The 27218-nt window shown below is 31.2% G+C and overlaps 1 protein-coding gene across 3 annotated transcripts in view; it reads left to right on the forward strand.

Moving 5' to 3' along the window:
• Positions 1-27218, forward strand: part of Syn1 (Syntrophin-like 1) — a 372537-nt gene that overhangs the window by 296741 nt on the left and 48578 nt on the right. For all 3 annotated transcript variants that reach the window (XM_089179568.1, XM_015325465.2, XM_089179569.1), the window contains exon 5: positions 19423-19631. In XM_089179568.1, coding sequence (XP_089035694.1) covers positions 19423-19631 — 209 coding nt within the window. The remainder of the gene's footprint in view (positions 1-19422; positions 19632-27218) is intronic.

The following is a 27218-nucleotide window of genomic DNA, read 5'->3' on the forward strand; positions in this document are numbered from 1 at the left end:
CAGACGATCTAACTACAAAGGAAATCGAAATTGAAGAAAATGCAAGATGTTCTTTGTTACTTAACATTTCTTTTTGTATTCTATATATATATATATATATATATATATATATATATATATATCTTTTTAGTCTTTTTGTTTTACCCTTTACAACTCTTAAAAAGCACGATTTTCCTCTAACGTAATTTTCCAGGCATCCGATCGACCGGATTTCGCTTTCGTTTCTTGTTTTGCGCTTCGCCGGATCCCGTGAGTCCTCGTTTGCGTGTCAAGTTCCTGCTAGCTATAGGAATCACTGGATAGATATGGGGGTGTGAGGTAATGGGGAAAGAAGAGGGCTGGATGTATGGATAAATATATTTCCATGTCCGTTGGCCATGTCAAATATTATAAAAAAAAAAAAAGAAATATGTATACAAAAATATATAACATTAATAAATATAATATATTTATTATAATAGATTTATTTTATATTTATTATATATTTATTTTTCTATATTTTTATTATATATAATATTATGTAAATATAATCATTTTTTTTATATATATTAATATTAACATACATCTATATTATTAAATTAATAAATAAAGTAAGAAGTGTGTACGTGTAAAAAGAGTTTAAATATTTAAAAAATATATAATTTATAAATTAATTGTAATAGAATAATAACAAATATATATATGTGAATATTATTTTTACGATCGATTTATTTTCAATTGATTTTTTTTGTTCTATCACCCGAATACCTGCCAGAGAGATATAAATTTTGAAAAACGATTATCTGCCGATCGACAGGTCGAGAACTGCAATTCTATTCTATTTGTCCATCATATAACCATGACTGACATATGGGGGCCCAGAAGACAACGCACAGTTATATCGATGATCTGATCTAACTGGAATTCACTAAAAGATACGTCCAATAGATTCTATAACAATTTGTTACAAATTGAAAACTATCGAATTGAAAAAAAAATCATTAAAAAAAAAAATAATTAATATTAAGATTAGTAATATTAAAATAATATTAGATTAAAAAATGTATATAAAAAAAAAAACATTGATTGATTATGTGAGAGCTATAATAACTGTAATTAATTACAATCTAAATAATGTTATTCATTAACTAATAATAACAAATCATTTATTTAATATATAAAGTGTTAATTAATTATACGAAAGTTATTTTTGATTAATTATAATACTTACAATTAAGATCATTAATTAGAATAGAAAATTATAGTTTTGATTAATAGTAATATCCATACAAAATAATTACTATAATTAATACAAAATATATTTCATCATAATATCTTATTTTGAAGATAATAATTACTAACACCGTATATTTCCCGAAGACCTGCTTTAAATTATACTATAATATAAAATTATTATTCTAATTAAAAATAATTAATATATATATATATATAACTTAAATATGTAAAAAAAAAAAAAAGAAAAAAAAGTAGGAAAAGAACTACATGAAAAACTTCATATATGAATCATTAATTAAGTTTTTTAGTAATAAAAATAAAATACCAAAAATAAATACGACTTCATATCTAATATATATACATACCAATATTTAAATCATGTAACCTAAAAGTTACATGGGGCACATAAAAAAGGGTTAAAATTATAATTAAAAAAAATAAAAAAAATACAAATTTCTAATAGAAAAAAAATTCTGAGAACATAAATCAAATGTTAATATAATTTCTTATTAATTGTAATGTACACACATAAACCCCTGTCTCTCTCTCTCTCTCTCTCTTTCCCTCTCTCCAATCTTTTCTCTATACCTATCTAATTTACCTATCTCTCTCTTTTACCCTCTCGAAAATAATTAATTTCATGTTATCTTGTTTGATATCGAGAGAAACACATTCGTATTCTCGGTTGGTCGGTGACGTATAGGAGGTACGTGAGTGCAAAATAATATCACCATTATGGATTCCGCGGTGCTAGCTTTCGATATACGAACATAATAAATTTATTGTTGCTACGAACGCTATCGTCGTCATTGCGGTAATGAAAGGGAAGTTGGACGTGATCACTGGCTGCAAATGCAATTCAGTGAGAGTGAGCCAATGAATGAATGAGTGAGACAGAAAGAAAGAGATATTGCTATAATATTCGTATTCGTATTCGTATTCGATCGTATAGTGTGTACCACCGAACCATAGCAATTACGATTTATCTCATACGGTGGTAAGAGGGGGGGAGTGATGGGGGAGAGGGTTGTCTTTCTTTAATATATATCTCTCTTTATGATCACCTGTTTTCAAGATCAATCGATCTATTGTTCGATCCTTTTTACTCGTACAAAGGTTGCTTGTTAACAATATACCTATGTATATTCTCGTCCACACTAACTCTGATTAACATGGTATTTTATTAATCGATATTATATCACATACATTAGTTAAATTAAATTATATATATATATATGTACGTGTAACAATAATAACGCAACATAACAACAATACTACATATCTCTTGCTAAATGTTGTACACGTTTGTGGATGTATTACATCTCTATAACATTGGGGAGAATTGATTTTACAATGCAAATGAAATAGCAAACTGTTATACATTCCTGTTATCTTTCTTTAATTTCGCTAATTAATTATGCAATTATTATAACATCTATTTTAATTAATAGTATTTCATTTATCTTTGGATTGGCTAACGTTCGATGATTATAATAATATAATATTTGTTAAACAATTATAAAGTTTGTCAATCTTTTTTTATTTTAATTTTAGCTTTAAATTATTTTGGTATTTATAATTTTCACATGTTTATTTTTTATAACGATTCAGAAAAAAAAAATATAAGTAAATTGTTCCATGCAAGACAAATGTGACTTACTTTACAGATCATGTCATTTGGAGTTTTTCATTTAAATTTAGATTGGTTATGATGTACTCTAACTGTTAATTAAGGAAGACCATAAATGATCAAAAGGATTTGAGATCAAATGAAAATACATAGATCTGTGATGTCAAATCGCGAATGATGTTTTCCCACTTAGGTTCTTCCTCGAATGTCACTGGCACTGAAGAGAAGATAAGCTCTTCCCTTGAAACTACGTAATATTAGGTTTGAAGTGAGAAACGTGCAAGAGTCATGCCGGTCTAAATAACCGACGAAGCGTGTTCAAGCGGACACGTGTTGGGGTTGTCGTTCTTTGAGAACCCACTTTAGCTTTCGTACATTCCTCTTCCTCTTCGTTACACCATATCTATTTCTATCTCTCTCACTCACTCACAATTTCTCTTTAGATCTCTCTTCAGTTGTCATATCTTCCAACCATCATCAATTTCTTCTACTTCTTCGCATTCCAAGATTCTAACATGGATTTATGTATACTCATTCGTAATATTGAACGATTCATCGGAATAAACACACGATGCAATCAATTATCTTATTTTAAATATCTCAGAAATACGATGTCTTATTTTAATCATAAATATGTTGTCATCAAGAAACAAATCTCTTATCTCGTTAAAAATATAATTTTGATGTGAATAAAATCAATGATTAGGTTTAAATTCAAAGAAGAATCCTAACGATATTGATGTAATGAAAAATTGTCAACAAAATGAACCCTCTCAAAAACAGAATATTGAAACTACGAAGAACAAAGAATTAGTCTAAAAATGTAAATATTAAAAGATTCACTATGAACATTTAGAAAGTTTCGATGGAAATATGTTGTATCAAAGATTTCTTTATTTATTAAAATATCCTTTAAGGATCAGGTAAGGAATAGTAACCCTATACCCTATTCTCCAAAGTGCCTAAGTCTGATGTCTATCATCGAACGATTTCCCAAGGATCGATGCTCTCTCACACGTTTAAAAGGGGAACGAACACTGTAGTGGTGTGTGTCATCTAGGATATAGGAAGATGAAGAACGTGGAACGTTCCGTTCCGTTCTGTTCGATTCGACGTTGGAGGATAGGTTCTTAGACGAAGCTTTAAAGTTTGATGGGCCATCCCAAAGCACGAGTATGACAACGACACCAATGACGACGACGACGTTGACACAAGAACGTCGACGAAACGATGAAGAAGATGTTCTAGCATATACCGGTAGCAACAGCAGCACCAGCACCAGCAGTCTGTTCCGGACCTCTTTATGCGGGCTTAATGCATTTTTGAAGCTTGGAATATCATAAAGGCGAGCACGTAATAAACTGTACCACCGACGGTGGCAGCTTTAGCATGAACAAGTAAATCCTCTTCCTCTGGACCAACTTCCTCATTCCCCCTACTTGTCTTCTGGACCAACTTCCTCATCCCCTTTCTTCTACCGTTCCCCTACTTGTCCTCTGGACCAGGCTTCTTCATCTCCACTTCTCTCTTATCCCTTTCTTTTCTTTTTTTTTGTTGCTTACACACATATACCCACCACTCTCCACCACTACCATCACTAGACCCCCCCTAACTCCCTTTCTATCCATCATCACTCTTCTCGTTTTCTTCTTCTTCTTCTTCTTCTTCTTCTTTATCTTTTTCTTTTTTCTTGTTCTTTTTTATTTTCTTTCTCCCTATTCGTCTTCGAGACACTTCAGCAAAAGCAACTCGAGTTAGTAGTAGGTATACATTGAAGCTTCTTGATAGCCAAGGAGAAGGGGCAAACGAAAAGAAAAGGATGAGAGAAAGAGAGAGAGAGAGAGAGAGGAAGGTTACGTTATAAAGGAAAGTACCTACCCAGAAGGGTATTTTCAAGTGGACTACGAGCGAAATGTTAACGGCCAGACGCTTTTGTCGTTGAGCCACACCCACCACTTTCTAATCAGACCTCTACTCATACTTCTCGCAAATCGTTATTATGCTTCAAAGAAAACTTGGAATATTCAGTGTACTTTCTTTGTAATAATACTTTTATTCATTTTCATTACTTTTTTGTTTTTGTTTATTGCAGTGATCAATATTATTTTGTTTCGATCATCGTTTTATTGTTTCTATATTCTATTCAAATATAATAATTAGGAATAACATTAATAATTTATTCAATTTATTGAAATTACGACAAAATAAAATCCGATCAAAATTATCGACAATAAGGAAAATTTATTTGAATGAATAATTGTAATAATTGTAAATGTAATGATACGTTAAATATATATATAATAAATACATTTTATATTAATTAATATATTTATAATTATATTAATCTTTGCTTACCACACCTCCCTGGAGTAATACGCTTAAACGCTTAAGGTCTGGGTCCTTTTGGACCCAGTGTGGTAAGCAAAGGTAAATATATTTAATTTATATTATTATTTAGTTATATATATAGATTAAAATAAATTATTATTTTAATTTTAACAATGATGGAAAAATAATTTTATTTTGTTTCAATCATTTATTTCAACTTTAGAGAATATCTATCCTGTATGTTCATAAAAGAATCTTTTTTTTTTTTTTTGAATTTTTCATCGTGAAAAATAATTGATTTAATGTTTAGAATTAAATTTAAAGAGAATTTGAGGAAAATGGACGTAACACAGGAAGCACTCAATCGATCGCCTAATCACGATTGAAGCAGATGTTATCAAAGAACACAATCCTCTTAGCAAATCGATTACAGTACAGATTTCAGTATTGCAAGCTTAGATTACGCGATGTTCTCATGCGCCACTGCCCAATCTCTCTAACCCTTTAACCTAAGAACCTCTCTGTTAACCGATTGCAAATCTTATTTGAATTGAATAATAGTGTTGATGAAAAACCCCATTTATACCGATCAATCGGATTTTCTTTCATAAGATTTTGTTGAGTCTTTTATAATTATTAAAAATATTTATGGTGTCTTTTTTTTATAAGATTATTGTTTGACGTATAAAAATACAAAGATTAGTATTTTTGTTCTCTTTTTTTTTTTTTTTTTTAATAAATTATGACTCAATGATACAAAATTTTTTTTACTGATATTGCAATAATAGTTAAAATATTATTTTAACATCGCAATGATTATTTTAATATTGTAATATTAAATCTTTGATATTAGTATTAACAATTATTTCAATATTGTAATTGCAATATAATTTTTTTTTTTTTATATTACAATATATGTTGTTTTTTTTTTATATATATGTTTTTCATAATACATTTTAAAATAAATTTTAGAAAAAGAAAACAAAGCGATAGAAAGATTTCCTTAAGAATTCTAAAGCGAGTAAATCAGGTTGTGATAAGCGGTATATTAAGAGAGTATATTCCTTATATAACATCAGTTATAAAACATTATATATATATATATATATATATATATATATATACCACAAAGTCTTGGTATTATCCCACGGATCGTTATTTAGACTTAGCTTAAATGGGGTTACATGCTTGCAGACAATCTTAGTTACCTCTAATATTACATCTGTTTCTAAGTTTTCCCTAAGAAACTACAGTTTCTAATAGTAACAATTAACATAATTACATTTACAATATTACAATAGAAAATATTTCTATTTCTTTGTTTCTTTCTTCTAATAAATCTTTGAATTAGTTCAATAAATTAACAAATTTAAATCACTTAAAAAAATGTATTCTTACAAAAGTGTGTGTGTGTTTTTTTTTTTTTCAATGAATTCGTTGTATTTTCTTCTATTAATAATAAAAAATAAATAAAAAAAAGAATTGATAAGTAAAGAAAATAATATAGAAAAGAAAAAGAAAAAGAAAAAGAACGAAAACTATTTTTCCATCGCTATGACAAATATTTCAAAGAGAGACCCAAGGAGAGTTTATTTATGTTCGTGCCAAAACTTCACTAGACAGATTATTCTACATTTTCATTTTATCGTATAATTTAATAAATAAGATAGAGAAAGATAGATAGAGAGAGAGAGAGAGAGAGAGAGAGAAAGAAAAGAGTGAAATTAACTCAGAGTGAAATAATTTCGAACGGACACCCCCTCATTCCATTTGCATTTCTGTATTTACTCGATACGCTCGAGATACGGCGCGTACGAACTCTTAACAAAGAAGATTAAAAGCGTGTACAAGTAGAAGTAGAAGTAGTAATAGAAGAGAAAGAAGAAGAAGAAGAAGAAGAAGAAGAAGAAGAAGAAGAAGAAGAAGAAGAAGGATAAAGAACAAAGAACAAAGTGGAAAAGGCAAGTTAAAAGAAAATTAACATTTTTTCACGTCAAGAATGAAGGAAGGAAGGAAAGAAGGAAGGAATGAAGAACACTGACAAGAACACTCAAGAACCCATAGAAAGGACACTGAGAAAAAGATCCTTGTTATTTAATCGTACATCTTTTACTTGATTATAATTAATTAACTGTTTATACTAATTTCCATCCTATCTTAATTAAAAGTTACTTTGAATTTTCGTTCAATCAATGAAATGACACATACACACACACACATACAAAAATGAAGAAAACAAAAGGAGTGAAATAAAGATTGAAATTAAAACAAAAAAAAGAAAAAAAGATAAATATATGAAAAGATAAAAAGATAAAAGACAAATGATTTAGTAATAGAAAAAGAAGAATTATATAGATATGGAATTTAAATTAGTAACCCTCATCCTCCTCCTCCTCCTCTCCCATTGATGAAGCAACGTTCAGAAGGAATTGTGAGGTCTCACCGATACCACAAATGTGCCCATTGGAATCCTTTCGATATAACGTTCGTGATTCTTTTATAATAATTTCTAAAGTTATTCAGCATTGTTCAGTAATACCTAAACCCTTAATTCCTCATTGAGAAAATGTGAAACTCTCCTGTAAAAGTACTTAACCAATGTAATACGATTAATTTATAATCTCCGATTTCTACTATCTTTCCTGTCTTTGAGTAAAGAAGAAATACGCTTACTCAATGCGAGGATTCCAAGGACCTCCAGTTTCCGAGGATTCTTTGATAGCTCTCGAAAATAAGAAGAAAAAGGGAAGAAGAGAAGAAGAAGAGTAACTTACTACTGCGATTAACGTTTGAGATAGTGAATTTAATTCGCAAGAATTTTCTTCAACGATCTTCCAATGGATTTGATTAATACGATAAAAAGAAAATCATTTTTAATCTCATATATATATATATATGTAATACTCCGATCATTTTACATTACTATTATTTATTTGATTTGATTTATTTCCTATTTATGGATTATTATTTTTCTCATAAACTTTCATATGATACACAGATCGTTTTGACAGATATGAATTCAAATGCGTATTTTCTAAAACGTTGATAATATTCATATGATATATTGCAATAATAAAAACCATAATTTAACAATTGTTAAAATATAATTGTTAAAATAATCTAATTTAAATAGAACTTTAAATGGATCGTTTTGACACATATGAGTTCAAATACGTATTTAATAAAACATGGAAAATATTGATATAATATTTTAATGAAAACCTTAATCTAACAATTTTTAAAATAATCTAATTTAAATCGAACATTAAATGGATCGTCGTTTTGGCACATATGAATTCAAATATGTATTTAATAAAACATTGAAAATATTGATATATAATATTTTAATAAAAACCTTAATCTAACAATTTTTAAAATAGTCTAATTTAAATCGAACATTAAATGGATCGTCGTTTTGGCACATATGAATTCAAATATGTATTTAATAAAACATTGAAAATATTGATACATAATATTTTAACAAAAACCTTAACCCAACAATTGTTAAAATATATGGTTTTTAAATAATCTAATTGAAATGGAATCATTTAAACGTATGATTAATTTGCTCGATTATATTTTGTCTTCTTATTCATCCTGTAACTTAATGAAAAAAAAAAATTGAAAAAAAAAACAAATCAAATATAAAAACGTGAACAGAAAGAACGATATAAATGAATTACGATAAAAAATAAAAAAGAAACAAACGGGTCGAATGAAAAAGAAATACAAGAAAGTAAGAAGAAGATGAAGAAAATGATGATAAGAAAAAAAAAATAAAAGGAAACTCAAAAGGATAAAATGAGACACGTTTATGAAGTTTCACAGTGATCCGCGAGAATTCGCTACACCGAGAAGCTCGTCCTTTTAAAAGATTAGAAGCAGAAGGCGCTCGAGGGTGACAAGAAGGACGACGCAGGGATTTACCGGAGGGGGAAAGAAAAAAAAACATTGGGGAAAAGGAAGGATAGGGAAGTTTTCTTCTTTCTCCGGTGGGTTAGGGAGAAACGGACCACTTCGTTCGTTGAAAGCGTCGCAAAACCGCAAAAGGAGAGAGAAAGACATCTTTCTCTTTTACTTTCTCTCTCTCTCTCTCACACACACACACACACACAAATTTAACTCATTCTACGTCTATCTTTATTTTCTTTCATCCTTCTCTTCTCTTTCTTTTCTCATCTTCTTTCTTTCTTTCTTTTTTTTTTTTTTTTTTTTATCTTTTCTTTCTATTATTTTCGAAAGAGAATAATGGGCGCATGGTGGTGGGGGTGGGTGGACCGACAACTCAAACCATCCAACTTCGATAAATCAGTTGGTTACGACGGCTTTTACTTCGTTACCTTGGCACAAGCTGGATTTTCTTTTAGAAACGTTACTTTGTAAAATTTACCCCTTCAATATTATTATACCTTTTAATTCGATGAAAATCATTCCGGATGAAAATCTAAAGGGAGACATTGTACAATCAACGTTTTAATAAGATAGTTTGAGAATAATACGATTTACTTGAAAGAATTTGCTTGCTTTGCAAACATTTTTTCGATTAAATTCAAAATATTTTTTTCTTTTTAACCAAATATTCCACTTGTTTGTCCAATTATCTGACTATCGGAACGAATGATTCATTAACCGTGAAAAAAAAAAAAAAGGATAGTCGGAGGAATCGTTAACGATGAGTTAAATAATAAAGAAAAAAAGAAGAAATAGTTGTTAATAGCAAAATGGGATGATTTTTATTTTTCTATAGCTTTGAGAGAGAAAGAACAAAAAAAAAAATAGTATGACTTGTGTCGTTAAAGTCAAGATGCTTAGGTTAAATTATTTTTTTTTTTTTCCTTTTTTTTTCCAAGAGTTTTCTTTACTTCTATAGTTTCGATTCTCGAGTTTTCAGCATCTACTTTGATACTACTAGCTAGCTAGCCTCTTGATTCTATCTCTCCAGTTCACTCTTACCACTTTTAACCACCTACCCCCCACCCGCCCGAAGTGAACTTCACCCAACCCTACTACCACCACCTTCCCAACCCTATTCCTCCTATTCCCTATCCTACCCTACACCGTGTACCCCTTTAAACCAAGCCAACTTACTGGTTCTCTTCCCCCATTTAATTGCACTAGCTCGCGGCAGATACCAAAGTTCGTTTAATTAACGAAATAATGACGCTCCGCACCGAAAGACGCTTTTCCCGTCGTGTTGCCTTTTGCAGTGGCGCCGCGTTCCACAAAGTACGCGTTATTCGCATCTATGAAAGAGAAAAAGAGTCAGAGAGAGAAAAAGAGTCAGAGAGAGAAAAAGAGAGAGAGAGAGAGAGAGAGAGAGAGAGAGTTAACATGGGACCACGACGACCTTTTTCACCTCCGATGTCGCGTATCTCGACATAAATTCCATCCCCTTTGACCAGTCATCCACGCAATGCTTCCAATCTCCATCTTTTTTCATCCCTCTACCAACCCCTTTCTTTTTTTTTTTTTCTAAAATTCTTCTCGAAAGAGAGCAATGATGATTTTATTATTCGAGAGTAAATAAACTTTTACACGTTTAATATATTATATGAAAATAGTTTTTTGAGTTAGAATAAATTACGTATGATTTTATGTAGGTGTTATAATTTTATTATAATTATATATATATGTGTGTGTATGGTATATATATATATATTTTTTTAAATATTTGTAGTAAAAATATTTGATAATTAAAATATTTGTAAATAATTTTTATATATTTGTTTATTAAAATGATAACATCCTACATAAAATCATACGTAATTTATTCTAACTCAAAAAAATACTTCGGTAACGTGTTTTATTATAAATGTTTTTTTTTTTTTTTATTAAATTAAAACACATCTTTTTAAGATATCCTCTAAATATATACTAATTTAGTAAGTATAAAAAACTTAATTAAACATTTATTCATGCAGTCTCGTTTTTCTCTTATTCTTCAAATAAAGCACAAGCTTAATGAAAGATAAATGATAAAGGAAAGGACCACCAAAATTCACAAACGAAGATCACTCTTATTTAGAACACCCCACTCCCCCATTTCAAAGTTTCTTTAATTCGAATAATTGTTCAACAACGAGAAGTAGAAATAAAATACTAGAAACTCCAAAAGAGAGAAATAAATAAATAAAAAAATAAATAAATAAAGAGAGAGAGAGAGAGAGAGAGAGAGAGAGAGATGGGAATGAGAAAAGGAAAGGAATAACTAACGTGATGTAAATTTCATAGCCTTTGACCAGCCAACCATGGAGCATTTCCCCATTTCATCCCTCTTTTGCCTTTCTTTATCAACCCTTAAGGCTCAACTCAACTTACAGGTTTGAGTTACCCCCACCTTTTTACCACTTTTCTCCCACCACCACCTTCACCACTTCTCCAACTCCCCTTTAGTCAACTTTTAACCCTCTGAGTAGGAAACACGTAGGGTGCCTTTGTTTCGAACTTTCCAAAAGGAGGGAAAATAGGGAAAATCAAAATAGCCAGATAAGTCGAGCAAATTTCTACAGTCCCTTCGTCGTCCTTCTTTTATCTGCTCATTTATCTGTCTCCTTTCATTCTTATAATAGATTTTATCTTAGTATCGGCTGCTGAACTCTACAACCCTTTGCCACCACCATTCTCCAATCTTCCTTCTTCTACTCCACTGTTCTACATTTACCCCTAACCCCTTCCTCCTTTCACCATTTTCTTGAGGAAACGTTCTCGAGAAATGAACTTCAAGAGAGAAATTTCGTATTATCGTCTTAACTCCTTAAACGAATGTAAACGTAGCTACGGTTCTCCGAGGATCAATGAAGCGTATGTGAAGTGATGGAAAAAAAGGGGATGAAAAAAAAAAAAGAATAAGAAAAGAAGAACGCGATACGATTAACGAGATACATGAAAAGGGTTTCAAAGAACAATCGGATCTTTAATGATGGTGGTAGATGTGTGCGTGTGTATGTGTGTTTCTTTTTTTTTGCTAATTTTTAAACTAACAAGTGGAAACCTGAAATGATTATAATATTTCGACTACTTTTTTTATTATTAATTGTTCGATAGTGTTTTGAAAGTAATTAGAAAAGTAATTAGGTTTTTTTTTTGTTTTGTTTTTGTATTTCTCGTATATCGTCGATATAATTTCTTTTAAAGGGATTGCGGAAAAGTTAAAGGGAAGTGGAGGATGGGGGTTGACAGGTCAACGAGAGAAAAATTTTGCAGTTGCATGTGCATTTACAAATATACATTATTATTATTTCTTCTAATTAAATAAAATAAGCTCGTTTAACTGAACTCTGAATTATCTTCTTTATTTTATTAACAACAATGCCTAGATATGAGTGAAAGAAAAAAAACTAGACAAAACAGTTGAAATGGATAAAAACTAAAACCAAACCTTTTGAATAAAATATAACAAACGTTTTTCATGAATTCTAACAAAATTCGTTATTTATTTTAAATTCGTTGCTATCGTTTGTTAAAACGTTTAGTATCACACTGAAAACAGCAAAACAAAAGTAACATAAATAAAATAAAATAAAATAAAATAAAATAAAAATCTAAATAAAAAGAGAAGATAGTATAATAGTACAAAGAAAAAGAAACTAAAGAAAGAGAGAGAAAGAGAGAGAGAGAAAATCACGAATAAAAAGTAAAGAACAAAGAAAAAACCATAATAATAAAAAAAAAAAATTCTGAAATTAACGAAAACGTTGGTTTAATGGAAAAATGAAAATAAAAAATACAAAAGTAAAAAATAGAAGAGAGGGAGGAGACAAAAAAATCTCATTAACGTACTTTTTCTGTCCCTTAGTTTTTTTTTTTTTTTTTTTGCTACCACCCCTTCCCCCTTTCTTCACCCTTCTCTCCTGTCTCTCTTTTTCTCTTTTTTTTCTCTTTTCTTTGTAGGTCACTCCCAGTAATAATTTTCGTTTCATTATGTTTGTGACACTTTACAAATTCACAGTTAGGATGATAGAGTTTTGGGAGGGGGCGTGGGGGGTAGAGTAGGGGAGTAGGTTTTTGGAAAACCGATCCTATCGAGACGATTCTCGTTAAAGAGGACAAAACGGGTATTCTTTCTCTCTATGTACTCCTATCTATTCACCGAGAATACAATATATCCTTCCCCCCCCCCACCAGCACAATCACCACCCTCCACCCTTACCACTCATCCTACCTTGCCACCTCTCTCTTTTACCCTATTATTTTTTTTTCTTCCAACTTTATTCTCTGTATTATTTTTTTTTTTTTTTTTTTTTTACGTTTGACTAGACCCCTTTTTCTTCTTTTCTTCTTTTTTTTTTTTGCATTCAAATTCCGTAACGTCGTTTGTTAGTGGTTGATATCAAAGAGGACATTGTGAAAAATACGCAACACAATGGAAAAGAAATTCCAAACGTGTGTGTTTGTGTTTTTTTAGTCGATATCGATCTCGAAATTTCGATCTCCTTTTCTTTTTTTCTTTTTTTTTTTTATCGTACATTTGTTACCTTTTATTTATTCTTTTTCTTTTTTTTTTTATCGTTTCCCCATAAGTGCATTTCGTTTCGTTAACGTTATACCATATCGTATTGTTTCGTACGTGATTGACTTCTACTGAATTGAATTATAATTGCAACAAAAATAAATAAAATTTATTGAATCAAGAAAAATATCTATTGAACGAATCGTACGTTTGTACAAAAATGATTAGAAAAAAAAAGTAAATATTTAAATAAAATTAATAATATTTGACAAAATGACAACGGGATTGCTGTTAAATGCAGGACAAACATTTATTCGATTATTTACATTCCCATTTTTCTTTCAAATTCTACTGGCTGACGAGAGAATGAAAGAATGAAAATAGAAAATTAAAGGAAAAAAAGAAAAGAAAAAGAAATGGGGATAAAGGTTGATGATAGTGGTGGTGGTGGTGGTAAGGTTGGTACCGTTAACAAACGTCCGCTGTCTCTTATATAAAGTATCCACTTCCAGGCTCGTTCGTCTTCTACACTTTTAAGCGATAACGAACGTTACCCCAACCCTTGGGAATGGGCTGAGGGCTGGGAAGGGAAAGAAGGATGAAGTGGGGGAAAAGTAGAAAGAGGGATTGAGGTTCGACGAATAAGGAGTTCGCGAATAAGGGAAGAAGACGATGCTGATGAACTTGGTTGTGCTTTGTCGAGTGAAGAAAAAAAAAAAAAAATAAAATAAAAAAAAGAAAGTACTCGTTGGTGTGGAATAGTAAAAAATTTCTCGAATCCTTCCTATATAAAATCTCTCTTTATATTTTCTTTCTTTTTTCTTATTTTTTTCTTAACGATTACGTTACGTTATTCCAACCACCCCCTCAACCCTCCGTCACTCGTGAATATTATTGAAATACACGAATACTTCATAAAACATAATGCATTTGTTGAATGTGTGTATGTGGATACGAATTATATTATATTATATAATATATTTATTTATTAAAATGTATTTTATAATAATTTAATTATATTTATATAAAATATATAAAATATATTGTAATAAATAAAAATATATTAAATAAATAAATAAATAAATATATATTAAAAAATATATTTTATAAATTTTATATAAATATATAATAATATATATTTTTAAATTTTTATACATTACATTTTAATATATTTAATTTATTATATATTTATTTTACATATTAATTTTATATATTTCAATTTAATATATACATATATAAAAATCCAATATTATTTTTTTATTTTTTTTTTTGAATAAATATATTTATTATTTAATTTAATAATTTATGTATACGGTATTAATAAATTTTATTTTATTGAAGAAATAAATCCCCTACTTTCAATACTATATATATATATATATATATATATATATATATATATATATATATATATATATAGTCTATTGTATGACATAATAATCCGTAACTTTCTCGTAAATTATGTTTACAAAAATCGCGAACTGAGGGGTAAATTTTTTAAGGAATGATTTCGATGAGTACCGTCGCGAAAGTTCGTCTAATTTCGTAATTAAAAAAGTTGGAAAGCTAGTAAAGATAGATAGATAGAGAGAGAGAGAGAGAAAGAGAAAGAGACTCTTCTCTTTTGTCTGCTTTCTATCCTTCCATCCTCCTCTCCCCGACTCAAGCAAACCCTTACTTGTCTCTACTTTTTACTCTTAACACCCCTCCTATTCCTCCCCGATCTTCGTAGCCTGTAAGAGGCTAATCCAAAAGTTTTATGAGCACGTCGGATCTTCAAAGGGAAGCTTTTACTCGCACGAAATCGTATCATGGTTATATATATATATATATATATATATATATATATAGATATATATATTACTCAAATCACAGTTCCGTAAAGTGGAACGTTTATCGAATAATTCACACGAACGACGACGACGACGACAACGACGACGATGTTGATGATAATGATGATGATGATGACGATGATGATGATGATGATGATGATTATGATGATGATGATGATCCATGAAGCGTCGAGTTGTCAGTTTGACTTAGATGATCGTGTATTTTTCTTCACGAGTGTTTTTTCTTTCAAACCACCTCCACTGATGGAATATTTCTAGATAATGAGAACAAGGATCAGAAAAGGAAGGAAAATTGTAGAATAGGGTGAAGGGAGAAAGGGAAGAGAAGGGAAGGGAAGAAGGCACGGTTAACATAACTGCAGCAGCACACGACTACAAACAAGTACTATACTAAAAGTTAAGTTTTGAAGTACACGCGAACAATGTCAGAGGCTCAAGTTGAAATTGAGTTGTCATCCACTCGACAAGTCATATGCCGCATTTATAATGTTCTGCGGTACTGTAATACAAAAACTATTAGCTTTATTTTAGATATCAGAGATGATAGTCTTGTTGGATTTTGAATAAAGTATAATAGGAAAGGAAGAAAGGTAGATGATGGATGGACGTCTTGATTTTTGTTTCTTTTTTCCCTTTTTTTTTTTCATCAGTTATTTCTATTTTTAAATAAATTTAGGATAACATTTAATTGACTAACCTTATAAAACATTTATTAAAATATTATAATATTTCTTTTTTATTTTTTTCATCAGTTATTTCTATTTTTAAATAAATTTAGGATAACATTTAATTGACTAACCTTATAAAACATTTATTAAAATATAACAATATAGTGATATATATTATGTTATATTTTATAAAAATGCATAATGTTTAAGGCAACTTTGTTAATTAGTTTAACAAGCTGTAAGTAATAAACCAAATAAATAAATAAATAAATAAATAAATATTATATATATCTATGAAATAAATAATTCTATAAAATCGTTATGCGAATGTAATGAAATAAAATAGAAGAAATGGTCCTAGCGAGATAATTCTTTGAAAAATACGATATGTTTTTATCTCTGCCATTTTATCGACCATTTTTATCTTTTACCACCCCTTAAACGAATCCCTTCTTTTGACGAAGGGAAACATACTACTAGCCGGAAGATGAGGGGGAGGGGTGGAGGAAGAATTGTTAGAACGAAAAGAGAAGGAAATATAAAAAAAACGAAAGTAAAAAACCAGAGAGAGAGAGAGAGAGAGAGAGAAAGAAAGAAAAAGTGATGGAATGAAAAAGAGAAAGAGAGAGAGAGAAAAATAGAAAGAAATAGGAAGGAGGAAGAAAAAAGGAAAGAGAGATAAATAAGAAGAGAGAGAGAGAGAGAGAGAGAGCGTAGGGAGGGAGGGTGAGAGAGGGGTGAGGAGGAAGAAGGGAGGAAGAGGTCGAGCTTTTAACTCGAGCGTAATTTCCTTTTGATCGGAAATTCAATATTTTCTTTCATACTCTTTATGGATCCATCCCGGCGGCGCGTTTACCTCCGGCTCGTACCTATTTCCCTACGAGAAGGGAACAAGAGAAAAAGGGAGAGAGAGAGAGAGAGAGTTTCTCTTCGACCCTTTCGCGAGAAACCTTTTCCGTTTTCCGACTGAATTGCGAGGCGATTAAGTTTTGCCTATCGAACGTTTTCCAAGAAAAAGAAATAAAAGAATAGAATAAAAAGAAAATATAAAAACCCTTTACGCGTTCACATATATTATACACACATACACATATACAGATATAGAAGACGCGTGTATGTTCCTGCATACGTGCGTATATTCACACTCACACACACACACACATATACATATAGTAAAAAATGAAAGAAAAAGGAATATTTCCGATACAAGAGAAAGAGAAAGATAAAGACGAAAAAAAAAAAAGAAAGTGGAAAGGGAGAGCTTGCAATTTTCACAGATGGGGTGAAATCTCCGATACGTCCATTAAAAAGCTCGACTATTAACTGAACGAATACGAACCCTTTCGAAGGTTTTAAACTCGAGCCCATAATCGCTTGTTTGCATTTTTATCGATTGAGAGAGAGCTGAAAGATCGTCTACCCTTATCATTATTATTATTATTACTATTATTACTATTACTATTATATGTAACATGAGAGTGAAAGAAAATATGTATGTGTGAGAGTATGAGAAGAAGAAGAAGAAGAATAAGGGATGGAAAAAAACAAGAATGATTGCAACAGGAGAAAGAGAGAGTGAGTACGTTTCTGGTTGCAATATTTTTCTATCCATTACGCTTTTTAATTGGATGTAAACAAAGTTAGGGAAAATATAGAATCGTGTTTCAAAATTTAAATGGAGAACAACTACATATGTGTAGATACATGTTACATGTTACATACGTAAGCAAATAAATTAAACGAATGGGTGCAACCAATTCGTCGTTGATTCAACCTGCATTGCAACTACTATTTATATTGGCTTGGGAATAAAGTTTCTTCGTTTTATTTCCTGCTTTTTTATTTTTTTTTTATTTTTTATTATCCAACAACGATTTTAGGATCGCATAATTCTCTCGTAATATTAAACAGATCTGATAAATACCTAATTGGTTTGATTTTCTTTTTAAATTGCAGAAATTTTTTTGAAATGATTGATAGAAAAAGAAAGATCAACAATTTGTCGTCGTATTTTATTAATACTGTCAATGGTTATGGTGAATGAACGAAAAAATAATATAAAGAAATTGTTAATATCCATTCATTTTTCATGACACCTACGCCTACTTATAGTATATAGATAATTTATAAATAATATATAATTTGAAATTTATTAATATAAATAATAATATATAAATATAATATTAAAATGTAATTTGAAAATTAATTGTAAAACATGGCAAAAAGACATGAAAAATAATACTCGTATCTTTTTCTTTCCTTCCATTTTTTCTTTTACCCAATTTTAAAATAGCACAAATCGCAAAAGTGGTAGATGGTAGGTAGGTACTCTTAGGATTTTATACAAGCACGAGGAATGCAACAAGATTGCAACTGGAATATAGAGGGTTAAAGGGATGGGGTATATACCTCACGTCCCCTCATCAGAGGAGATTGGGAGGGGCTGGGGCGAGAGGTGGTAAGTTTGGTTGGTAGTCTTACGCTTCGTGACCGATCCCCAAGTGCAATTTATGTCAGGCGTATCAAAGTTTTCGCGTTAAGCTACGAAAAGGTTTACGAGGCACTAAGGTTCGCGCCATGGAGTCCAATTCGGGAATCGCGTTACTTTTTCCCGTCCTAACACACACCCCCACCCTTCTTTATTTCTCTCTTTCTCTCTTTCTTTCTTTTTTAACGTCTCTTCTGATTGGAGAACTTTAACTTCACTCTCTCTCTCTCTCTCCTTCTCTTTCTCTTGCACTATTTCTACTCACGTGATTACCGAGAAAATACATTTACGAAAGAGTCTTGGGTACTATTGTTCGTGTAATAAGATTATTAGATCCCTACCACCACCCTCCTTCTTCCATATACTTTTCTTGTTTCCATTAGAATCGAACCATCGAAATAGCAAGGATTACTTTTACTTACTTCTTTTTTATTTTTTTACAATCCACCGAACCTTAATGCTATACCATCCACCTGCGTTTGTGCATTTTTAAGATTTACTGTATTAAATTAGTTGAATAATTGAAAAACGAAAAAATAATAAAAGATCATTAAGTATAATTATTATTTACATGAACAAGAATTTTCAGTATAAACCTGTAATAATAATATCAATTGTAAAGAGTTATAATAAAAGTATAAAATACAAGTTTAACATTAGTCCAATAAATTATTATATAAAAATATAATTTACTTATTATCATTTAAACATTGTAAAAAAGAAAAAAAATCGATGTTAAATTATTGATAATTTAACGACTATAATATGTTTACTTTTGATTTATTTTTCAGATGGTAGAATTCTCGAGTTACATTCACCCGACGGTGTTCACGAATGTTGGTTGAGAGCCGCTGATAACACGGAAGCAAACGTCTGGTTCAACGCTTTACACTCAGCGTTAGCAGCACTTACTCTAAAGGCACTGAGACTAGCCTCAGCAGTTCCGGATCCGCCGCAGCTTCAGCACATTGGTTGGCTCGCGAGAAGGCACTGTCTGCAGGTAAGAAAATTTGACGCTATTGTCACTACTCCCTTTTTCTTTCTTTCTGACGAATCTTACATCCTCTCTCTCTCTCTCTCTCTCTCTCTACCTCTTTGCATTTCTCTTCTTATTTTTCACACAACGATCTTTCCCCGAGGGAAATGCTGTTCGAGTCTGAGCAAGCGTCTGCCACTTGAGCACTTTCTCCTGTACCGAAATCGGATAGGCTGAGACTGCTCTTTCGTGAATTTCCTTTGACAAAGCGTTGATGCAATACTATGTGTGCCCGTCTTTCTATCTGTCTGTCTGTCTGTCTGTCTGTCTGTCTGTCTATCTACTTTCTTGTCTGCCTTACCCGCATCAATTCGACGCGTTAAATTCGCACGAACATGAAGATCCTCTTTCCCTTACAACCTGCTAGAAACTTACAACTCGATAATGTAAGATATACCCTTAATGGAAAATGAAATGTTTCACTCTACAATACCTGTACAAACTATCCCCTAACTAATATATTATTTTCTGTTACTATCCTAACGTTTAAATCTATTATTGTCTCTAGTTTCTATATTCTATTATATTACAAACAGTTCAAGTTTTTGTTGTTAATGTGTATTATTAAAACAATTGTTTGAAACTTTTCACACGATATGTATTAAGTCAGACTCTGACTTCTAACCGAACTATTCACTTTTGTTTAATGTAAGATAAATTGAAAGTATATTTTTTAATCTATGTAATATATTTAGTTTTTATATATTTTCCATTGTAAATATAATTTATTATTATCTTTAATTTGACTTACAAATTTTCTATAAATTAGTTTACTCGATAAAAAATGATTATTTTTATTAACGTAATATTATTTTATAAGTCTTTTATTACTTTCATTTTTAGTATCAAACTTTACAAACAATTACTTGCAAATCTTTGATTATTAATTTAAGAACTTTTAAGAGTCTGCAAATCATAGTTTCATAATTTAAATACTAAAAGATTTCATTTAATATTTATTTATACTACTTGCTTAAAGCGACATTATTAACAGATCTCTTTAGTGTTCATATTACGAGTTAACTTAATTATCAATAAATTTTCCATATTTTTAATACAATTTGACTTAATATTTGATTAATTATTATTTTACAATTCCTTTTCTTACTGCAAAACTCAAATCCTTGATTAATAAAACGAAACACGAGTTATTCAGTATACGATAAAGTATCGTGTAAAATATGTATCTCGTACTTCCTTTGGTCTAATGATATCATTTACTTATACTACTGAACTCCTAAATATTACGTATGCTTCTTAAATAATTCTTATTGATTAACACGACTAAATCTTTATTACTAAAACCGCTGCACTATTTAATTTTATTTGAAACTTAATTACTCTCAAATTATCGTTTATTTTTGTTTATTATTATTAATTCACCACATTGTGTTGTTAATTTAAAACAAACTGTAATAAACTTTAATTTTTCTTTTCCTCTTTTCTTTTTTTCTTTTTTTTTTCTTTTTTTAATTAACACTGTATTCATCATTTATTTCTTAATTTTTAAAGTAAAAAAGATAAAAGAAGAAATGATCGTAATTAGATTTATTTCGCTCAATTAATTCTCGAGAATTAAAATCTTTCTCTAGTGTTGAATACTTACAAAAAGAACAAATAAAAATAAAAATAGTAAATGAAACCAAAAAAAAAGTTGCAACAGTACGATAACAATTTCGTATAATTAAATGAAGATTACTCAGCAAAATCGAAGTTTAAAATGCGTTCAGATTTCGAAATATATATATATATTTAAACGATCATTAGGTTCACTGTTGAAAACGATAAATTCGACGCCTTGAAGGTTCTACCTAGGTAATTGTCCGGAAGGATCAGACTCTTTCAATCGTTCACTTCCTTTCGACTTTAATCGCCTCGAGCAGTCCCAGAAGATTTTCACCGTTAATACTCAGAAATCTATTCGAGAACATCCTTGCTGCTTTTAGTTTAACCTACCGATTGTGTACACATTAAGATATTAATTTTAGCATTAGAAAGGAATTTTCATTTTCTTTTTTTTTCCTCTTCTTATTTTCTTCCTACAATTTTCACTTAAATCTTAATTCTTATTTTAAATTAATTACATTTCATATTCAACATTTTAATTAATATAAATAAATTATTATATTACGATAGAGCAATAATTATCATTTTTAATTTAATTCAATATTTTTATTATACTTATTAGAAACTATTTGTTTAGTAAAATAAAAAAGCTTAAAAAGAATATATATACCGTTAAAGTTGATTAAACTACAGTATCAAATCTTAATGAAATGTCTACTTATGAATTCACATATTCTAATGTTAATAAATTATCTGATACAAATATATATGAACATTGAACAATTGTTAAGCAAATATATAAAATCAAACATAGTTTATAGTAATATAAAGAAAAAGAAAAAAACTTTGACAAACAGTCTAACAAAGTTTAACAATATGACATTTATCAATAAGTATAAATCCATGAAATGGAACAGACAATAGTAGACAAACTTAGACTTTTCCTTATCCCAATCGAAGGATATAAGGATATACAATGGAGGTATGGGGGTCCCACGAATCGATCTAGTTTTAACAATCACTATCATCCGAAGCGAACTTTGCTAAATCCGTAAATCCTGAGAATCGGAAAGCTCGATCCCAAGACACCCCTTGGAAGCTTCCTTAGCCGTAACCCTGAAGCCCGCACCTCCACCCCCTCTGTACCTTTGCGCCCTACTACCAATAAGATTCGATCGTAGGACAGAGAGCCTAGGGCGTAGAGTATCTGAGGAGGAGGATTTAGAGTTACCCTTCTTGAAAGCGAGATTCGTCTTGCCGAATCGGTTTGCGAAGCTGTCACTTGCAAGCCACAGGAGAGACACACCGGAGGTGGTATAGCGAGTCAGAATGCTCCATTGGTGGTCCTGGCAATAGTATGTGTATTAGATAGAGATAGAGATAGATAGAGAGAGAGAGAGAGAGAGAGGATCGTAGGTAAGGCCAACGACGACGTCGGTACATCGACCCTGCCGTGTAACCTCGGAAATCGATAACTAATATATCGGCCCGTTCCGATATGACCGTATTGATAAAGGACCATAGCTCAGCATAGGAGGAAGAGGAACAGGATGAACCAAGCGAGGGGAAGGAAGATCCACTGTGAGAGGAGAGGGACGAGGATGGAACAGACGGAGGTGTCGACCAGGCTCGTGGGTTGGGTTGCGAACACATAATTGATTGGCATTAGCGCACCTGATTGCCGTTCCTTCCACCCCTAAACCCCTCAACACATCTCCTACCTACACCACCATCGTCATCATCATCATCATCATCAGCTACACTTCCAATACTATCTCCTTCGAAACTGTCCCGCGGGCTGCTTAAATAATACCACCTCCCCCTTATGTATTCCCCCCAACTACCGAGAAGAACCAACTATAACCAATCCCGTTTCATCTCCTCGAAGCTGATGTTCCGCGTGTTTGAACGAATCGGTCTACTTCCTGATCGGGTAATATCGGATCTCCTGGAATCTAACGAGAACGTATACTCTACCCTTACCCTTACCCTTCCTTCCTTCCTTCCTTCCTGTTTGTCCACCGACCTTCGTCAATCTCTCATCACTATCTACATATATACTTGTTACTTGATATGTTTGTGTTGAAGTCTCTGTATATGTGTTTGTGTGTAGGGGTACCTGCGTAAGTGTATATGTGGTAATGGTGGTGGTGGTGGTGGTGGTGGTGGTATGTGCGCATAATTAGCTATGTCTATTATTAATAATGAAGCATTATGTTAATCGGTTATCCAACATCGACTCGGATAATGATCTCGTTGATATGTCTAAATATTTGTATTCTAGGTCAAGTATAACAGATACGCGGCTCGAGATAATCGTATATATTAGTTTGAAAATTTGAACGATCTTAAAATAGTGTATTTTTAAGTTATTATTATTAATGTTGAGAAGCAATGTTTTATAAATTTATTACCTACATATATATATATATATGAGTTTTGGAAACGAAAATTAGAAGAAGAAAAAAATGACAATGGCACGAACGAATTTTGATAAAGTTTAAATAACTTTAAATTTTCAAGCAGAGTTTATCACTTTTACTATCGAACGGTTATATATATATATATACATAGGTTACGAGGTAACTTTATCATTGGTTATAAATTGATTAATAGAGGGATTAAAAAAAAAAAAAAATGGTAAAAAATAAATAACGAAATAATAAACAACAAAAGAACAGTTTTTTTTTTTTTTTTATATATAAAAAACGTCGTTGAACAATGACGTATATGAGAGTTCACACATTTCACAATAACGTGCCAACCCAACCCGTCTCGTTGAAGTACGCGGGTACTCGTGTAAACGGGTATCGTATGCATGTAACAACACCGTAGTTCGTTTGAAGTTTCATATAGTTGATTTGCGGTTGCCTATAACAATATAATGTTCTCCAATAAAATCTCCGCATGAATGAGCTGGCTCCCAACAGTTCGCGACTCGCTCTAGTACGTTTAAATACCACTTCGCTAATTAAATGACAGGAGAATCGAATTCGCGTGACTCTGATAAATAATACCCAATCCAGGCCAACCCAGATCAGGTGGGAACTAACGCACCGTCGTTCGACTTTTTCCGTAAAATTCGATTCTCTAAATATCGGAAAACGTAATTCGATTTTAACCACGATGGTTAATCGTCGATGCAATAATTCGTTTAAAATGAAAATGGATATAAAATAATTGTTGATACATATGTTATATATATATATATAGAGTGTCAACAAAAATTGATCTATCTAAAAGAACACCACAAAAAAGAAGAAGAAAAAAAGGAATCCTGATGCAACCTTGCAAAACAAAAAAACCTTGCATGGAAACATTAATTGATGATCAAAGTTTATCGTAAAAAAAAAAAAAAGAAAAAAAAAAAGTCCAATTAATAAACGTATTTTTATTTTGTTTTAACACAGATCACGTTTAAATAAAACATAAATAATGGAATTTTATCTGTAACGTGATAAATACGTATTTCCTTTTGAAATCAATTTCGTATTTGATAGAATCGATCGTGTAATTAGATAATATCGAATTAACGTTGTAGAAACGTGTTAGTGATGAGGTGGGTACATACATGCTGTCATAGGTTCAAGCGTGACATTGGAAATATGACGTATCGAGATTAAGAACTTGCTGACGGATTAATTATCACCTGTGTTAATTATTATAACATGTTACGGTAACGAAGAATGATGGCGACGACGACGACGACGACGACGACAACGACGACGACGGTGATAATGATGATGATGACGATGATGATGACGATGATGATGATTATGATGATGACGATTATCGATCGATCAGGTCAATTCACGTCGTTGCTTTTGCTGATATTTAATGTAAACTTAATAAAAATTGGATTATTTAATATTCAGAAATATAATGAGAATGTAAAATTAATAAAAATTTGATTATTTAATAATTATTATTAATATAATAATTAAAACTCAGCTCGCAGGCGCGAAACAATTAATTTCTTTATTTTTGTTTCTTATTGTAATTTCGAATTAAGGTAATAAAAAAGGTTGGAATATAATATGCCATAACCATAGACCATTCAAAGGTGTCAATTAGATACTTGCAATGTCATATAAAAAAAAAACGAGAAAGAATGTAACAAATTTTCAATAATCTTGTGTCCTTTTTATTCCCCTGAAGGAATTTTCACGATTAGTGGTAGAAAGTCGAATCTTATATCCTTTAAAACTTGTTATCGATTTCTTTTTTTTTTCCTACTTCCCTCTAACCTTCTTCTTTCTTTCTTTTCTTTTCCTTTTCCATTTTCATTTTTAATTCGACGTGGAAAGTCAGTTTTCGAACGGCTGACATGCCGTTACTAAGCAAACGTTTTGGTGTTGAACGGGGCCCTGTCTTTTGCGTGACTGACACTTTATTGCACACCCCGTATATATACAAGATTAGAGGGGACGAAATTCCAACGTTCCTGTGAATGCTATGGACTTTCCTAGACTCGTCTCTTCTTATTCTTCTTCTTCTTCTTCTTCGTCGTTCTACAACCCCTGACGCAAGCAACCCTAAGATCCCCACACCTTCTTCACCCCTCTTACAAGAAGAACGGGGTCTTACAAATTCAATATGTGAAAGTAGCTTGAATTTATTGCCTTGCATACATCAAGTCCATTTCCCCGTTCCCACCCACCCCATTGACCAATTTTTCCTCGAGTTATAACAGGTGAGGCATTTAAAACAAACCACCCGAAAAAAAACTCGATTGTTATTGGTGATAGGAAAAAAATGTGCCGAATGAAACTCGCTCGGTTTCGAGGGTGGTTGGAATAATCCCCCCCCCTCCCCCATCGTTACGTACGCATATTTACCATGTCAAACGTAACATTTTTATTTTGTATATATGTATTGGGTAATAATAAAAAGCTCAGAGTTAAGCTCACCGTATGCGTCTCTCAAAAAACATCCTATTAAATAATACGTGGAAAAATAAATCATTCTATTTAAAAAAAAATATATATATACATGTACAAATATAAAAATCGAAGTTTTGATATAGAGATGTATCTTTTACGTGTCTGTTTCTATAATAAAAAAAAAAAAGCAATAAAAAAAAAAAACAACAAAAAAGACAGAACAAATCAATAACACGGAACGAGACAAAACCCGAGTGAGTTTAGTTTTGGACACGAATTTTTTTTTTTATATCTATAACCAATAATAATTGAATTATTCAGATGACCTATTTGAAATGCTTCGTTCGCTATATAACCCACGTTATAGAATAGTTCGAAAAAATGAAAGAATAAAAAAGAGAACAAAAAAAAAATAGAAAGAAGGATTGGTACGTGCTAGCACATGATCGCGAAAAAGGGAAAACGATTAAAAAGCTACGAACAAGACTTTCGAGTATTCCTTTATGCTCGGGAGAGTAATTATTCGCTTAAAATAATACCGATAAATTTCCTAAAGCGTATATTCGAGAGAGAGAGAGAGAGAGAGAACGAGAAAGACAAAATGAAAGAGACAGAAAAAGAGAGAGAGAGAGAGAGAAAGAGAGAAAGAGAAAACGATGGCTTTTACGGTTTGTTACGAAGGGTAGAGAGTAGTTGAGATTATTCTAGCAGCTGGAGGGAAAAGTTAATGCTCGTCTGCAGTTTCGAAAACGTCCAAGAGAAAAGCAGTACACCCCTCCTTCCTTCCTTCCTTCCTTCCTTCCCTCCTTCGTCCCTTCTTCCCTTCCTAGTAATGGGGGAAGGAGGGTTCAACGCGAAACAATATTTACGAGAGTGATTATCCGAGCTTTGAAGTAAAAATATTATTGAATTACGAGTCCGAAGTTCATTCTACTTCACTTTTACACCATCCCTTTCTTCCACCCCCTTCTAACCCTCATAACCCCCTCCTCCTTCTACTCCTCCTCCTCCCACAACCGACCATTCTCCGACTTAACCGAACTTATTAAATTACTAACTGCAAAATTAACGGCGCAGTTTCGAATAAATGCGTTTTAATTAA

The sequence above is a fragment of the Polistes dominula genome, unplaced genomic scaffold (genome assembly GCF_049000335.1).
Source record: "Polistes dominula isolate Pdom_NZ unplaced genomic scaffold, Pdom_raw_medaka contig_27, whole genome shotgun sequence".
Lineage (NCBI taxonomy): Eukaryota > Metazoa > Arthropoda > Insecta > Hymenoptera > Vespidae > Polistes > Polistes dominula.